The 17,814-nt window shown below is 36.8% G+C and overlaps 3 protein-coding genes and 1 long non-coding RNA gene across 4 annotated transcripts; 3 read left to right on the top strand and 1 right to left on the bottom strand.

Moving 5' to 3' along the window:
• Positions 1-374: 374 nt before the first annotated feature.
• LOC149619068 (uncharacterized) lies at positions 375-1,571 on the top strand. The gene is made up of 2 exons (XR_016375373.1): positions 375-471; positions 544-1,571. It is a non-coding gene; the product is annotated as an uncharacterized LOC149619068 (long non-coding RNA).
• Positions 1,572-3,006: 1,435 nt separating this feature from the next.
• Positions 3,007-4,169, top strand: LOC149619067 (uncharacterized). Its single transcript, XM_089855012.1, has 2 exons — positions 3,007-3,707; positions 3,766-4,169. The coding sequence occupies exons 1-2, from the start codon at positions 3,011-3,013 to the stop codon at positions 4,155-4,157; spliced, it is 1,089 nt and encodes a 362-aa protein (XP_089711138.1). The 5' UTR covers positions 3,007-3,010; the 3' UTR covers positions 4,158-4,169.
• A 114-nt stretch (positions 4,170-4,283) lies between these two features.
• Positions 4,284-6,183, top strand: LOC149619066 (uncharacterized). The gene is made up of 3 exons (XM_089855011.1): positions 4,284-5,379; positions 5,439-5,720; positions 5,780-6,183. The coding sequence occupies exons 1-3, from the start codon at positions 4,350-4,352 to the stop codon at positions 6,115-6,117; spliced, it is 1,650 nt and encodes a 549-aa protein (XP_089711137.1). The 5' UTR covers positions 4,284-4,349; the 3' UTR covers positions 6,118-6,183.
• Positions 6,184-6,815: 632 nt separating this feature from the next.
• LOC149619065 (uncharacterized protein F54H12.2-like) lies at positions 6,816-7,412 on the bottom strand. Its single transcript, XM_089854552.1, has one exon. It carries the CDS (start codon positions 7,410-7,412, stop codon positions 6,816-6,818), a length of 597 nt encoding a protein of 198 aa, XP_089710678.1.
• Between the last annotated feature and the right edge of the window lie 10,402 nt (positions 7,413-17,814).

Here is a 17,814-nt window from a genome sequence, read left to right as displayed (position 1 = left end):
ATCAGTATTTATCTTATCTTATCTCTTATCTTATCAGTTTCACTTATCAAAAACGTTAGCGTTTATCGTTCTCCTGCGACGTCATCGTGCTTATCTTATCACCTATCAGTGACGTCATCGTACTTATCTTATCTTATCAGTACTTATCTTATCTTATCTCTTATCTTATCAGTTTCACTTATCAAAAACGAGCGTTTATTGGACGAAGGGACTTGGCGCACTGCAGGCCTGCAGCCTGCAGCTCTTACGTCACCTATTTACAAACACTTATAACCTACGTCAACTATCTACAAAAACTTATAACCTACATCGCGTATATACAAACACTTATAACCTACATCGTATATTTACAGACACTTGTAATTAATTTTAAAGCGTTTCAAGTACATTGAGAGGTATAAAAAGATCCGATTTAGATTTAGCGAACCACAAGTTCTCGATCCATCATCACTTGAAGATTACCGCAAGAATGTAAGTAGATATATTTCTTTAGAATCGTTTTAAAACTGTATGCGAACCGTATTATAATTCACGTGTATTTAGGTGTGGAAGCAACGTGTTCGAGGTTTCATATACCAAGTCTGTCATCGTCACCCCAGGATGTCAATTGAAGCTCGGACTTAACGATGGATCTTCCGGCATTACTCTGACCGAGTTAGAATTTGCGGAAATATGGGACATGCGACATCAAATCACGTCGTTCTTGGAGAGTAAGACTTCTTCAACGTATTCAACGTTCTTAGAAGGATCAAACAACAAACGTATTGAAATGTATACCTAAAAAGACCGAAGAGTATTAGACATTAGAGAAATGATTTGCGGGACCGGAAAGAGTTACGGGACATACATCCCGACGAAAAAGGGTTTTAACGTAAGTTTACATCCCTGGAAAAGTCTTCTGGATCAGTACGCAAACATACTCACGTTTTTAAACGAGGCGAAGCGTGTTTACAATCTTATAAAAGAAAACGTTGAAACACAACTACGAGAAATCATTAAAAAATCCTGCAACGGTTGTACGATTGACCACCCATCTCAACTACAGCACGACTGCCTAGATTTCAATTGGACCACCTCGGGAAATAAACACCTAGAAGCCATAAAATCTATTAATATAGACAGAAATATATGACTTTACACGAAGTTCACTTCAATAATGGTTAGTACCGTGGACATCATCTATGAAGAGTAAAACCCGAAAAAAAAACTTTGCAAGAGTGAAGAGGCGTGACTTTTTTCCCCCTCCCGACGCGCGCTAGTCGCGAAGAGAAAAATTTTTCCTCTCGAGAGGGAACTGTGATAAATGGCCACTGCCAAGATAATCTGACGTTTCCTAGAAACGGCGGGATTCAACTGTATTTCGCGCAAGTGAGAAGCCGCTGCATAAGATACAACCATGATACGATTGTAAGAAAAGCATATTTTTCTCACTACGCGACGCTAGTGTTTTTATTTTCACCTCTCTGCCTCGCTGTTCGGGAGGAACGGTACCGTTTCTAGCCTGTAAAAATACTTCATAGATGATGGCCGGCGCGAGCTAGGGAGAAGTGAACTTCGTGTAAAGTCATGAGCTACTGATATAGAGGATGTTCATCACAAGTTTTTGAACAAGACGTTTTTAAGTATTGAATTTTGTAAACAAATGATAACAATAATTATCTACTACTTAAACAATTGTTAAAAATTAAATAAATTTAATATTTACATTGTCACTCACTCACTCTACTGATAAATCTATACGACTTATTATCGTGTATCCCTAACATTTTCCCCGACGACTTATTGCACTTAAAGTCGATAAAACTCTTCTCTCTTTCACTCAAGCTATTTACAAACACTTAAAATTTAGAGAGAATATTCTTTTCAAGTACTTTAATCTTAGAGGTTTTTCGATGATCTATCCTACTTAAAGACCCCTAAAAAGTTATTTACAAACACTTAAAATTAAGAGTTTCTATACTTTTAAAGAATTATTATTTTCAAGCTTTAGAGGTTTCCGATTACTCACTTTAAGATTTGCTGGTACATGTATTGTACTTGCTAAAGGCAATAGGGTAAACGTTATCAATTTCAAGTGTTTCAGGGAAGTATAAATAGACTCGATATAGATTTTTAAAATCACAAGTCTTGATAAGTCATGTATTCAGCTGCCGTTCCTTTAGGAGGTAAGAGTAAAAATTAAAATTAGCAGTATTCACATTATTGAAAAAATGTTTCACTGTGATAAATGTGACGCTAAGTTTACTGCGATAAAAAATTTAACGCAACATATCCGCTCGCAGCATGAAAATATAAAGTTCGCGTGTGCCCAATGTTCGGTATCATTTGCGCGAAAAACTAATTTAAAAAACCACGTCAAAAAGGTACACGTTCAACCTCTTGCAAGTTCTTCTAACAGCCGCCCAACTCCAGACATAACCACCCCACCCTCAAACCTCGAGACATCACCCCAACCCGCCATACCTCCTCCACCAAACCCTAATCTTCCCTCTACATCCGGAGAACCTCGGAAACGTTACCATTCAGGTGACGATACCCCACCTGCTAAACGCTCATCACCGTCATCAGAACCTCAAGACGAGTGGGAGGAAATCGAAGCTCTAGGAGACGTTGTTTTTGCCGCCCGCATAAACCCGAGTGGTGTAGAAACAGATGCAACAAGATTAATTAACAACCATAAAGATACAATTTATACATATGTTCTAAATAAACTACAGTTGAAAAAAGGGGTGAAATGGAATATAGTGATCCGTGCGCGTTATACAAGACCCATAGCCGACGCCGACACAGTTGTTGAAGCTCTGCCGTATTTTCGTGGGATTACCTATGCCACATTAAGTTCTGACACTATCCCAGAACAAATCTCGGGAAGTATTAAAAAAATCGAGCAATCAATGTCTGAGTTTGAAAACATGGGATCCGGTTGGGTGTTAGATCGTATATTACACCTACAATTAAACATTATTATGTATGCACCCCTGCGAGGGGGGTCATATATTGAACTACCCCAATGATAGCTGATAAAAAAGCTGTGATTAATATCAAAAACTCCGATGATAGATGCTTTTTATACAGCATTTTAGCTAAACTACACCCGGTTGATAAAGACCCTCAACGTGTTAGTAAATACATCGGGTTTACCGAGGAGTTGAATCTGGATGGGGTATCTTTCCCCTTTAAACCTGATTCAAACAAACTGGAAAAATTTGAACGGGTAAATAAGCTATCGGTTAACATCTTTGCGTTAGAAGAAATAGTTTTCCCCATCTACGTTAGTAACAATAAAGTGCAAGAAGAACGGCAAATTGACCTCTTATTACTAACCCAAGGGAAAAAACAACATTACTGCTTAATAAAAAGCTTAAGTCGTCTCTTAAACGATTTTACGAAACACGATGGAGTGACGTTCTACTGTCGTTATTGTCTACACCACTTCACTGGTACCAACGCTAAAAGTAACCAAAACGAACACGTGAAAGATTGTAAGATCCACGGACCTCAACGTATCATCATGCCTACCAAGGAACCCATCTGTAAATTCAGAAAGTTCGGATGGTGTATGAGGGTTCCGTATGTTATCTACGCTGATTTTGAGTCGATTATGCCTAAGGTTGACACCTGCCTACCAGACTCGACGCTTTCTTCGACCACCACTCTAGCTTTACATATATCTTGTGGTTTTTCCTACATCGTAGTTGGTCCTGACGGTAAGTTACAGTACAAAGTTTAATTTTTCATCTTATAAATCCATATATTTGTTATCAGGAACTCCCAATAAACCAGTTACATATAGGGGGAAAGACGCAACCAACGTCTTTTTTGCTAGATTAGATATTGAATCGAAAGTTATCCTAGATAAAATCGCTGAAAAATCCCCACTGAGTCTATCGAGCGAGGAGGAGATAACTTTCAGAAAGACGTCACTCTGTTATCTATGTTATAAACCGTTCACGGAAAAGGATTGGAAAGTTCGAGATCACGATCATTACTTGGGGACGTACCGTGGAGCAGCGCACAATAGTTGCAATCTAAAACTGAAACCACCTCTACATATACCCGTCTTCCTACATAACCTGAGTCGCTACGATGGTCATCTCCTCATGCAGCAAATCGGATTAATTAAAAATAAAAAAAATCGAATGCATTCCGAGCAATAGTGAGACGTATATTTCCTTCTCGCTAGGTCATCTGCGTTTCGTTGACTCGTGTAGATTTTACCCGCTTCCCTGGAAACCCTCGTAGGGAATCTAGCTAAAGGAGGGTGGGAGAAGTTCCCCATTTTAAATTCTGTGTATACAACTGACGAAACCGCCTTACTATTACGGAAGGGAGTGTACCCTTATGATTACATGGACAGTACAGAAAAATTTGATCTGGAACAACTACCCTCGAAGGAAGAGTTCTTCAACATCTTAACTGACTCTCATATCTCTGACAGTGATTATGAGCATGCGCAAAAGGTCTGGGAAACTTTCCAGATTAAAAACATAGGAAAGGGTTTTTATATACAACCTCTAATAACTGTCATGCTAACAGGGAGATACGTTTTAGGCGAGTATCACGACCTCTACGTCGCTGCTGACACTCTACAGCTAGCTGACGTTTTCGAATCATTCCGAAGTATTTGTATGAACTACTACAAATTAGACAGTGCACATTCCTATACAAGTCCAGGATTCGCTTGGGAGAGCGCCCTCTACATGACAGGCGTAGAGTTGGATTTACTGCTTGACCCAGATATGCATTTGATGATTGAAAAACTGATTCGCGGGGGTGTTTCCATGATTAGTCACCGTTTGGCAACAGCCAACAATAACCTCTTCCCCGAGACCTACGATCCGAAAAAACCCACGAGTTTTCTAACGTATCTAGACTGTAACAACCTATACGGCACCGTCATGATGGATCCCATGCCAATGAAAAACTTTCAATGGGATAATTCCACACCTATCGAAGACGTACTTAACCATCCGGATGGTGACAAAGTCGGATACATCCTCGAGGTCGACTTGGCATATCCAACTGAACTCCACCACACTCATAATGACCTTCCGCTAGCCCCGCAAAAACGATCTATCTCAACCTCGGAATTGTCTGATTACACTAGGGAACAATTGGAATACTTGAATATCCCACTGAAAGACTCTCTTCCCAAACTGGTACCGGATCTTCACCCTAAAACCAAATACATCGTCCACTACCGTAACCTAAAATATTACGTCGAGAAAGGTATGAAAATCAGTCGGGTCCATCGTATCATGTCCTTTGAGCAGGGAACTTGGTTGTCCCAGTACATCGCCTTCAATACGGAAAAAAGAAAGGCGGCTGCCAACGATTTCGAGAAGGATTTCTTCAAATTAATGAATAACGCTGTCTTCGGTTAGTATATTAGTATGGAAAATTCAGATCCGTCAATAAAAATATATATCATTCTATAGGAAAAAGCATGGAAAATTTGAAGAATCGAATCAAGTTTGATCTGGTTCAACACCCTGAGTTAGCTGTCAAAAGAGCCAGTTCACCTGCATTTGAGAAATTCACAATTTTTCATAATGATCTGGTGGGGATCCACTCTATGAAGAAGTTCATTACCTTGAATCGACCCATCTACACGGGTTTTACAATCTTAGACCTCTCCAAACTTCTCATGTATAGGTTTCATTATGATGTAATCCGTGCGCAATACGGCAGTAAAGTCAAATTACTTTTCACTGATACAGGTATGTTTATTTCACACATATACATAAATAATATAATCTAAATAAAAATAATATTTCAGACAGTCTCACCTATTCCATCGAGACGAGAGATTTATACGCTGATTTTGCTCTACAAGCTCACCACTATGATTTCTCCGGATATCCTACGGATCATCCGCTTTTTAGTAATGAAAATAAAAAGGTCCTAGGGAAATTCAAAGACGAACTAAACGGTGTACCCATGCGCGAATTCTGTGGCCTCCGTCCTAAAATGTATAGCATTTTATCAGCGGAGGGAGAGATGAAGACAGCCAAGGGAATCTGTAAACGAGTTGTGAAGAAGTGTTTTTCACAAAGATTATCTAGATTGTCTCTTGAATCGACGGGTTACCGTTGCGGAGATGAAACGCATCGTTAGTGAAAAGCATAATCTTTACACAATACGACAAAACAAACTATGTTTGAATCCCTGTGACGACAATATATATATATATATATATATATATATATCAATCTATATATTTGTATATATATTTATAGTAATTTGTATATATTACCCCGCAAATTATTGTATTTTTTTTTCTCTTATATGGTTTTAAAGGTTCTTTAAAAGTGAAATAAAACAAAACATCCATTAAATTTCAATGTAAAATTAATTAAAATTTATTGAGTAATTCTTGTACATATATTCGGCAATCATACGATCATTAACATTTTTATTTTTAGAAACTCGTTTTATTATATCAAACATTTTAACTCCCCTACATCTATACAATGAAAAGTAAACGCAATATCCGCCACAAGTTTGACTTAATTCCCCCTGTAGTTGGCGTGAATTAAACGTAACAGTTAGGCTATTTCGCTCTACAAAATCATCAAATTTAAATCAATCCGGAGGATTTCCATAGCTTTCAAAGAATTCAGTGTTTTTTCTTCTTGAAATATATATGGCCGTCCAATGTTTTCCTCCCCCTTTTGAGGTGTCAGTATTCACAATGTACAGAGAGGGGAACGTTTTAACAGTTAGTGGTAGTTTATCCGCCGCAAAAATACCCCTAAACAGATTTTTAGCGTATGGGTCGCGCCTTAATATTCTCTCAAGTTGTTGGGAGTCCATTATGAGCTTTGATCGAATAGAACAGCTCGGTTTTTGTCAATTTCAATCAAAGATTGGAATTCGGAATAGTAAACGACGGCAATTGTAGCCGGTAGCGCTTCGGCAAATATTAACTCCAATCGGACACTACCGTTCTTTATAAAGTTGAAACTTTCAGTCGAACTACCATTCAGGTCGGGGGTCAAGTCGAATACGAAAAGAGCATTACCATTGGCGAACTCGTCACGGTCAATGAAATTACCCTCGTCGATATTCCATTGTTCGGTTTGAAGAAAGAGATTGGCGGACGATCTCATACATAGGTTATCCTTAAAGTTGGGGTTTAAGGGTTTATGGGGTACGCTAACCCCATCAACGGATAAGGTGATTTGAGTCACCGCTTCATTTTTAAAATTAAAAGGCGACATTTTATAATCACCCAAAAACGCGTTCTGGTCTACAAATCCAATTACAACTTTATTGGGTTGTTGACCGCTAAATAAATTGTCTTTGACTGCTATTTTACTTCCTTGAGATATGGAAAACGTATTACATTCCGTACGTGTTATGGGGTATTTCATCGTGGCCAATTCCAGGGTTTTGGCGTGTGATATCATAATCTCAGGGGTTAGTTTAACTCTTCTTATGAATAACGAAGCGTGGGTAAATATAACTTTCGCTTTAATTCCATCCGCATGTAAGCAGAATTCGTTGGGACTTTTGATAAATTTAAAATTCACATCGACCAGGTTAGGGATGAAGCGATTTTGCTAGCATATATCGGCGTGTACGACACCGATCAAGTCTATAACCCCATTTTGGGCGAATTTACTCCGTTTCTCAAACCCTTCATTTTCGAAAAAGTCGTCAAAATGCCCTGCCGTATCTTTGTAGAATAGTGCCCCGGTCAAAAAACTCTTTTTCGCTGGACCACCAAATGTCAATAGCGTTTGAATCATGCTCTTGAATGCGTATTGTTGAGGACATGGTGTAACTGATCTATCATTCAATGATACGTGTAGTTCACTAAAAAGACTGGAGAGTAATAGGTTTTCGGGTCCAACTTTATCCGCCTGAGTTGTCAAATTACCATCCGCATCGTACACAGCGGCTTTAGGTAGAGACCCATCCGCTTTAACCACTTTTACTTGTAAATGCAGGAGCGTGTTTTTCAAGTCCATGTATGACTCGGAGTTCCCGGTGACGGGAAATATAATAGCCTGATTTTCATCCACGTTGGAGGTAGAGTTATACTCCACCCATTGACTTCCTATTATCCCAGTTTGGGTATACACTCTAAGAAATGGAAGTGTTAAAAAGGTGTTAAAACGGTGTAAACACCGTAAAAACACCCAAAAGAGTGTTTTATTACCTTGAGTTTTTAGAGGCCAATTTAAAGTGTAAATTCGGTGTAAAATAACACTATTAAAACCCCGTTCGAAATTAAACATGAAAAATTATATTACTGCGGGTTTCTTAAATAAGGTCTTTCATTTATTTTTCATTAATGTTTTAATATTAAAGTCAATACAAACAGTAAAACATTATTGAAAAACGTACTTGTTAAACCTTTTTTTAAAGATGATATTCATGAAAGAAAACAGTTTTATCCTTTAAATAAAATTAACAAAGAAATTGGTAATCTGGCGGTGTTGTACCTTCATAAAACTATGCTAAACGTGTTAGGCGACACTCTTACAGGTGTTAAGCGATACTCTTAAAAAACGAGACTAGGTTAGATACTGGCCTCACAGTAGGGCCGGCTTGAGAAGCCAAAGTGGGGCACTTGCTTTTGTGACATGTTTTATCATTATTTTGAGAAAAATTAGAGTACTAAATGGATTTTTTTTTTGTAAAATCTGTAGTGCAAATTAGATTAAACGCGTTTCTGGTGCTCGAAAAACTCTTAGTGAAAAGAGATTATTAAATTTAACAAGAACGTCTATATCTACTGCTTGAATAGTATAGCCTCCAAAACTAATTTAATACCCTATGCATTTGTACGAAGTGAAAACTTTCTGCCTTTTTCGGAAGTTTATAAACCCGTAACGCAACAACCCTCGCTTAAAGAGGTATAGTTCTGCATGTGAGAACTTTCCTCCCTATAAGTGATGAAGTTCTCTCAAGGAAGAATCCTGCTATGATTGCTAATAATACTGCGGAATGGCGGATAATCAAAATTTAATTAAACAGGAAAACCATACTCGATATTTGAGTTATGCCTCATGAGTGGTCAAAATGTAGCTACTATAGTTTTTTTACGTCATCGGTTTTGCTCTTAAGTCTAGGAAAAGTACTAGAATTTCTACCAAAAAATCTCCCACTCTTAAAGGTGTGAAGCGACACTCTGAAAGGTGCTATGCCGCACCCTTTAAGGAGTTGCACAACACTAATATGAGAGTAAAAATTCACTTTCAGTGCGATATAAGAGTTAAAAAGGTGTTAAACTGCACCTCTGTTGCACAATTTTATACTTATCTTTGCCACCAATTGCTCAAATAAGTGTTATTAAACCCTTTCAGGGGTGTAAATGAACACCTGTAATGGTGTCAAATTTGGACCCATATAAACTACTTTTAAAGGTGTTAAAGCACACCCCATTTTTTTGAGTGTAAGTGTGATTAAATCCCTTCAGGGGTGTAAATGTACACCTGTAACGGTGTCAAATTTGGACCCATATAAAGTACTTATAAAGGTGTTAAATCACACTCCAATTTCTTAGAGTGTACCAGTAAGCGAAATCAGATAGTTCGATAATTATAATAAGAAATAATATCAAAAGCGCCGTAATAACTTTGGGATTACTTAAGTATGAAATGGATGGAGAGGCAAGAAACCCTGTGGGGGAAGGGTCGTTACAACCTTCCATGATAACTCTAAAGTAATTTGTGAGAGAAATGAAACGGGGTGTTGGTTTTTATTCTTTATTTTAACTTTATCCAATTACGAAACCCATTACCATACATAGATTCCGGGGTTGGGGGTTTGTAATCGATGTTTGGTACATCTAGGGAGGTACTTGATACATCCAGAGGTACAGCACTGGTAGAGTATTCAAATGGGAACTTATTTTTAACAAGAGTTTTGGGTACATTTTCTTTTATAAGCAGATCGTAAAATTTGTCTAATCCAGTGACATTGTATCTCGATTTGCTTTTATATGCTTTAACAGTTTGGTGTAAAATATCCATAATATTTGACCCGATGATTGGTTGACCTTTATACATGAGTTCACCATTGGCAGACCAATTAATGTTAGTGTTACTATTAATCCACTTATATAAAGCGACGGCCGGCTTGAGGTGTGTATCTGGGATTGTCAGGGCTATTTCTGAATACCAATCTTTCTTCTTCGGTTAATTAACGGGTTTCTTCTTCTTTTTTCTTTTGTTAATAGCACTTGTTAATATATGGTTGTACATGTTAACTTTTTGCGTCTGGTTTAATTTGCTATCATCCAATACAGTCTTCGTATCCAAATTTTCACCAATTTCAACTTTTGGTTGCGAGTTTAATCGACGGTAAACTTCTTCAGGTACCAAAATCATCTTTCTAGCCATTTTTAATTGCTCTGCTTATAGCCGCACCAGCAGCACTGCTAACAAGTGATGAGAGGGGGGCTAACAAAAGAGGTAAAAATCCCCCTTTTTGAATAAGGATCTTTTTTCGTTTTGCTACAGTGCTTTGTTTAGATAACTTCCGTAACATTAAACAGTGCTTCTTCAATCGTTTCTTCTGGTCATCTGATAACTTCACGTTACCGCGTAGTACATTTATACAACATTCCACTATAGCCTTGATAGAGTCATTACTAGCGTGTTTGATAGCGTATTTTCTCTGACACGCATTACAAGTAGTCAGATACTTTAAGAAATGTTGATGCGTATGCACCCTTTTCATTTTGGAATATAGACTGCGGCTTCTTCGCCCGGTATGAGTCCCGTCCGTAGTCTATGATCATCTGACGTCGTTGGCTTTAAATCAACCCATAAATACCCAAAATCTCTAGCAATTGCCTGATGGAATGCGTCTATGACGTATTTACTGTTAGTGGGGCAAATCTGCTTTGCTAAGTGAAATATGGCGGATTTATCTCGAGGGGATTTGAATATTATCAAGTAGTGAGCGTTTAAATTTAATGTTCTAATTTCCTTCCCGGGGTAATATAAATTTTGCATAAGGATAAATACCGAGGTGTTTTTATGATGCGATCCCCGTATAAACAAATTAGTTACTTCTTTATTATTCAAAATCTCGCAAAGTAAGTCGTCGAGTATAACAAAATTCTTGACATTAGGGTCTAATATATTGACGTTTAATATCCCCTCGTGAAATTCAACTGTGGGTGTGTGATCCAATACGGAATTAAATAGCCTCGGTTGGTATTCGGTATAACACCATATTATCCTATCTGGGGGATGTGAGATACATATTTCTTTGTGTTTTATAAGGTTAGCTACAAAAAATGATTTTCCCGATTGTGTAGCCCCGGCAATGAGACCGTTAAAGGGGTGTTGTAGGCTGAAATCCATTTCAAGGAATGACACATTTTCACAATATGAAACTGATTTTATTTAAAAATTTGTGTTGGAACCGCTTTGTTGAAGAAACCACGATGAAATTTTAGCAGCTTTTGCAGTTGCGCAGCGGTCGGGGTCACGATGAAACGGACAACACTGCGGTAACGTCTCGCATATTAATGACGAAATCTTCGGACATCCTAGGTCCTCGATGTTGACTACGTTCAGCTTTAAATAGCTCGAGAGAAAATCGCACTTCTTTAACCCTTTCGCATAAAATTCAGAAGATTTTTTCCGGATTGCTTCAATGATCTCCTGCTGGTTGCGGAATTCATGATCACCGTCACACCATTGTAAGCCGCAGATGTTCCTCTCTACCCATCTACATTGTCTTTTATCCTTGTAAGAAAGCTCGTTAAATGGAATCGGTGGCTTGATTGTCCAGACATGGCTTTCACGTGTTTCCGATACAAAAATGGCAATCTCTTCACTTATTCCTAACACGGAAGAAGTTTGCGTCGATAAATCCAGGCATGATTACGATGATTTCGAGTTGCTGTAAAGGACACATGCATACACTGATTATTTCACCTTCATATTTTAAATGATTCTAAAGAAAAATATCTACTTACATTCTTGCGGTAATCTTCAAGTGATGATGGATCGAGAACTTGTGGTTCGCTAAATCTAAATCGGATCTTTTTATACCTCTCAATGTACTTGAAACGCTTTAAAATTAATTACAAGTGTCTGTAAATATACGATGTAGGTTATAAGTGTTTGTATATACGCGATGTAGGTTATAAGTGTTTGTAGATAGTTGACGTAGGTTATAAGTGTTTGTAAATAGGTGACGTAAGAGCTGCAGGCTGCAGGCACGATGACGTCGCAGGAGAACGATAAACGCTAACGTTTTTGATAAGTGAAACTGATAAGATAAGAGATAAGATAAGATAAATACTGATAAGATAAGATAAGATAAATACTGATAAGATAAGATAAGATAAATACTGATAAGATAAGATAAGATAAATACTGATAAGATAAGATAAGATAAATACTGATAAGATAAGATAAGATAAATACTGATAAGATAAGATAAGATAAATACTGATAAGATAAGATAAGATAAATACTGATAAGATAAGATAAGATAAATACTGATAAGATAAGATAAGATAAATACTGATAAGATAAATACTGATAAGATAAGATAAGATAAGATAAGACTGCAGGCTGCGGCCTGCAGTGCGCCAGAACTGTCAAAATTCCTCTACTAAGTAACACTGACATTTTGCTTCTGTTGTAACAAATTATTAGTATGCATGTAGATAAATAGACGGCGCGATAAGCAAGGAAGAGGGTAGGAAGGATGAGGGAGAAAGAAAGAAAGGGAGAGGGAGGAAAAAGAAAGACACTCTTCGACTGGCTCAAGGATGACTCGCATGCTATGTTATCTCGAATAAATACGTATGGATTTTAGTACAAATAAATGTTGTTAAGTGTTAGCAAACCAGTCTGATTAATTCGACATACAAACACAACAGCTTCATTCTTCAAACATGAAAGGTTGCAAAAGCGTTCATTTTGGTTTGTGTTCAAGACTACATATCCGGCGACGTCTTGTTTCCATTAAATTAGCAAATTATTTATTACATGCTTTAAAACACTTTGAACCTTTAAAAGAAGTACCTTTTTACCGTTTTTAATGGCAATTTTCATAGAATAATTCTAAGGATGTACATTTTCTTATGGGTACATTACATTGCATCTCGCATTGCACGTATATCTCCTGTCGTTCTCAACGCTGGAAGATTGCTACCAGTTAGTAAACGTCATTAGTCTAAAGTTTTAGGGTGGTCTGCAAATTTACTAAGGTTTAATCGTTTATTAATTTTTTTTGCGAAGTTTTTTCTTAGTTTTAAGTTAACCCTCCACTTTTGGTTTTTTCTCAAATTTTCTTTAGTTTTATTAGCGGTCATCCGTTCGGTTCCGAGGTTAAGAACGAAAATTTCTTCTTAAAATTTTTCTCTGCTATTACTTTTGGTGGTACCTCGTAATCAATGTAGGCCAATCACGAGCCTTTCAACCCTTTCTTGAACAAGTTAGTAGTGTGTGACCTTGAGAAGGAATGCTAGGTCTCATGAAGCCCACTCCTAAGTACGCTATTCAACATAGCGTACCGAATTTGTTACGGGTGAGGCCCCAAGAAAAACGCCATTACTCCCTCACTGTAATTTTTTTGGAGAAAGGAATGTTCCCTTTTTGGTCACTTTGAACCATAAAAAAATTTAACTCATTTTCAACATTTAGGTTTCATCATTATTTGTTGATTTTTATAAGGATTAAATTTTACAAATTATGCATTTTCCTGCTCAGGTTTAACAGGCGTTGCCCAACATCCCATCCCAAACATTCGCCCACTAACATTTATTCACGATTACCGATTTCGATAAACTAAACGCAACCTTTCGATTGTTTGAAGAATGAAGCAAAATGTCGGTGTTCCTTATTAGTTTGCGCTACTTATCGCTGTCAGTTTACCGTTAGTATCGGTCAGTTGTTTCAACACACTAAATCGTAACATGTTGTTTTACATTGATGTTCTTTTATGAGTCACCAACTGTACAACTTTCTACTCCTTAAAAATTTACTATAAACTCTATGGCTATGAGGTTTTTTTCCTTTTAGCTGGCAACCACTAATTTGCAATAATCATCCTATCTTGAACTTAATTCCTACTGTTTTAGACGAAGTCAACATGCTGTGATTTATGCAAACTAGCAAGTGTTAGGTTCAAGTAACTTCCAAATAGGTTGGCGTACGACAAAATGTCATAGAACAGTTTCGCCTTATATTGGCCCCAGAAACCCAAATACTTCCGCTCCTACGTCCATTATATATTACACCCTGTATATGACTGAGAATAGTATCGAAAACATTTGTATTAAAGTAAGCCAATAATTGACATTTGCTCATCAGTGAAATTTGTGATGTGAAAAGTAAGCTTTCACGACCACTGTCCAATTCAATTTTTTTCCAGTGTAAAAATCCCCTCTCTGCAGGGTTTATTATTTGGGAAATAAATGAAGATAAACAACAATATTTTGGAGATGGCGTAATATTATTTGGGAAATAAATGAAGATAAACAATAATATTTTGGAAAAGGCGTAATATTATTAGTGAAATAAATGAAGATAAACAACAATATTTTGGAAAAGGCTTAATATTATTAGTGATATAAATGAAGATAAACAACAATATTTTGGAAAAGGCTTAATATTATTTGGGAAACTAAATAAATGTAAACATCAATATTTTGGAAAAGGCATAATATTGTTAGGGAAGTAAATGAAATATTTTTCTGCAATATTTTTCCCAAATGAAATATCATCTTGTCCAAAATTTTGTTGTTTATCTTCATTTACTTCCCAAATTATGTTAAGCCTTTTCCAAAATATTGTTGTTGATCTTCATGTATGTTTCGAAATAATATTACGCCTTTTCCAAATTTTGTTGTTTATCTTATTTACTACCCAAAATAATGAGCATTAATTTATTTAGTTTCTCAAATTATGTTAAGCCTTTTCCAAAATATTGTTGTTTATCTCCATTTACGTTTCGAAATAATATTACGTCTTTTTCTAAATTTTGTTGTTTATCTTCATTTACTTCCCAAATAATATTATACCTCTTCCAAAATATTGATGTATTCATTTATTTAGTTTCTCAAATAATATTGCGCCTTTTCCAAAATATTGTTGTTTATCTTCATTTACTTACCAATTAATATTTTACCTTTTCCAAAATATTGATGTATTCATTTATTTAGTTTCTCAAATAATATTACGCCTTTTTCAAAGTATTGTTGTTTGTCTTACGCGGGTGTTTAAAATTGCATAGCCATATTTCCGTTGCGAGTCCATGTTATTATGTTTAGCCACCTAGTAATTTTTCAAGATTGAGCGCAGAACGCGTTTAGAAGCGCAGCGGTCTGTATGGTCAATGCCTACTTTAATATAACCACTGTGTAGATCATTTTGTTTGTTTAAATTAGTGGTAAAATAATTGATAGATTAAATGATATGATCACTAAACCCTGTCAACAAACCAACCAATATTTTTTATTCCGGCTCCTGCAATAATTTTTATTAGGTAACGGTTTCGATTTTAATTACTATTTATTAGTGTCATCAGCCAACGATAACCGCTATTTAGAATAAACCTTTTTCTTTAAATTAGATACATTTTGATGTTTAATGTAGATTAATTCAAACTACGCAGAAGGGTTCATTCCCTGGTTTCTAGACAGTGCAATTTTTTTGCGCATTTACAGACCTTGGACTGGTGCCATCAGCCAATGGTAACCGCTACGAAGATTTAGTTTTTGTTTATATTGCTGGTAAAATAAATGATAGATTCAATCACACTATCACTAATTCCTGTCACCAAATCAATATTTTTAATTCAGCCTCTTCCAATCATTTTTATTAGGTATCAATTAAATTTTTAATTATTTATTTAGTGCTTATTCTAATGTTACCCAAGAAAAAAATAAACAAAGGCCAGTTAATTTATATAATGCTCTTTTTAGTGCATATTCCAAAGTTACCTAAGAAAACAATAAACAATGGCCAGTTTTCGTTTCTCACCAGGTGCCACTAGCCAATGATAACAGCAAAGAAGATAATTTTTTTGCTTTAAATGCTCGTAAAATAAATGATAGATTAAATCAAACAATCACTAAACCCTGTCACCGAACAAACAAATATTTTTAATTGTGGCTCTTCCAATCGTTTTTATTATTTTAGTGCATAGTCTAAAGTTACCCAAGAAAACAATAAACAATGGCCAGTTTATTCCAAGATTATTAGTATGTATTCATGTCAAAATTAATGTTTATCATAAGCGCGAAATTACCAATTAAAGGGATGTACATATTTGAAACAAAACATACACGCTCGCTAAACGTCTTTACATATGGCTGAAAATAACCGGTACTATCCTAAGCATGTTCTGCAAATTTGGGTTTGTTTCACCGCTCTGCTTTTAATTAAAACTTATTTTAGATTTTTGTAGAACAAAGTTTTAGAACTCTGTACACACACGAACACACAATATATCAGGCCAGGAATACATAGAGTAGATAGACGAAATACATGTATTCCTGATCAAACTAACAATCGTGGTTGACTGATTTTAATGAAATTACTAAATTACTTACAGGAGCATGACGTTCAGGTTTTTAATGGAACCGGTACGTAAAATCCAGATAATAAGTAATAATAATGGGGCAGTGAAGCCCCAGAACAAGATCAATTTTATTTCGAATTATTATCACTAATAATTTTCATTGCTGTAAATTACCTCACCTAAATATTCCTGCCGTCGAATCAGATAGGGATTAGAATGGCACTCTCATGTTCTCGGACATCATATCAAAAGAGAACTGGACTATATATATACAGGATGGAAGCACTCGCCGGCGTCCAGTGAAGATGCTGCTCCAAAAGCATTGGTGTAATGCAGGAAAACGTTGTTAGGGATTTACAGGCGCTATTACAGAAATTAAATGAGTAGTTGTAAAACCTCAAATTAGAGGATCCATTCAATTCAGTTCTGTTAAATAAGTTATGGCGTCTGCTAGTGATTACGCAGTCATTTTTAATCATCAAACAAACAATGGCTGGTCTCCAACCGTACAATTTTGAGGATTACCTTATTTACGGGGAATGTCAGAGAATCGCAAGGTTAGCTTCTAAGACCTTTGCAGAAAGGTTTCCCAACCGACCACATCCGGACCATCGCGTGATTTTAAAGGCGCTAGATAGATTTCTTGAGAGAGGCACGGTGGTTCCACACAATTTCCCAGTGCGAGATCGACATCCTGAGCCACGTGTACAAAGGGTTGGACGTGGGGCGGTCAGACGAATTAGTAATAAGGCGTATTGCGGAAAATCCCCATACTAGTTCAAGGGCCATCGGAGCAGAATTAAATTGTTCCCATACGGAGGTATTAAGAATTCTGCATGGAGAGGCATATCATTCTTACAAAATCCACCTTTACCAACACATCAAACCACAAGACTATGGGCCACGTGTTGACTTTTGCAGGTGGGTAATGAATCAAGTTGAACTTGATGGCGATTTTTTTACGCCACGTGCTTTCAAGTGATGAGTGCACGTTTTACCGGGAACAACATGCACTACTGGTCGATGGAAAACCCCCATTGGCTAAGACCACACCATCATCAAGAAAACTAGAGAATTAACGTTTGGTGTGGATTGCTTGGTGACCGCGTGATTGGACCTGTTTTTCTTGAAGAGAATCTAAATGGAGAGCGTTATGTGAATCTGTTAAATACCGTGGTTTCTGATGTGCTAGATGATCTTCCCCTAGCAGATCGAACACTTGTCTGGTACCAGCACGATTGTGCACCATCACATTTTGCACGCGTTTCTCGCAATTGGCTTGACGCCGAATTCAGTCCTCGATGG

This window comes from Phalangium opilio, unplaced genomic scaffold (genome assembly GCF_054372755.1).
Source record: "Phalangium opilio isolate 3A_F unplaced genomic scaffold, DU_Popi_V2 ptg000209l_1, whole genome shotgun sequence".
In the NCBI taxonomy this organism is placed as follows: Eukaryota; Metazoa; Arthropoda; class Arachnida; order Opiliones; family Phalangiidae; genus Phalangium; species Phalangium opilio.
The sequence above is the reverse complement of the archived record's forward strand: the minus strand, read 5'-3'. Positions and strand labels throughout refer to the sequence as shown.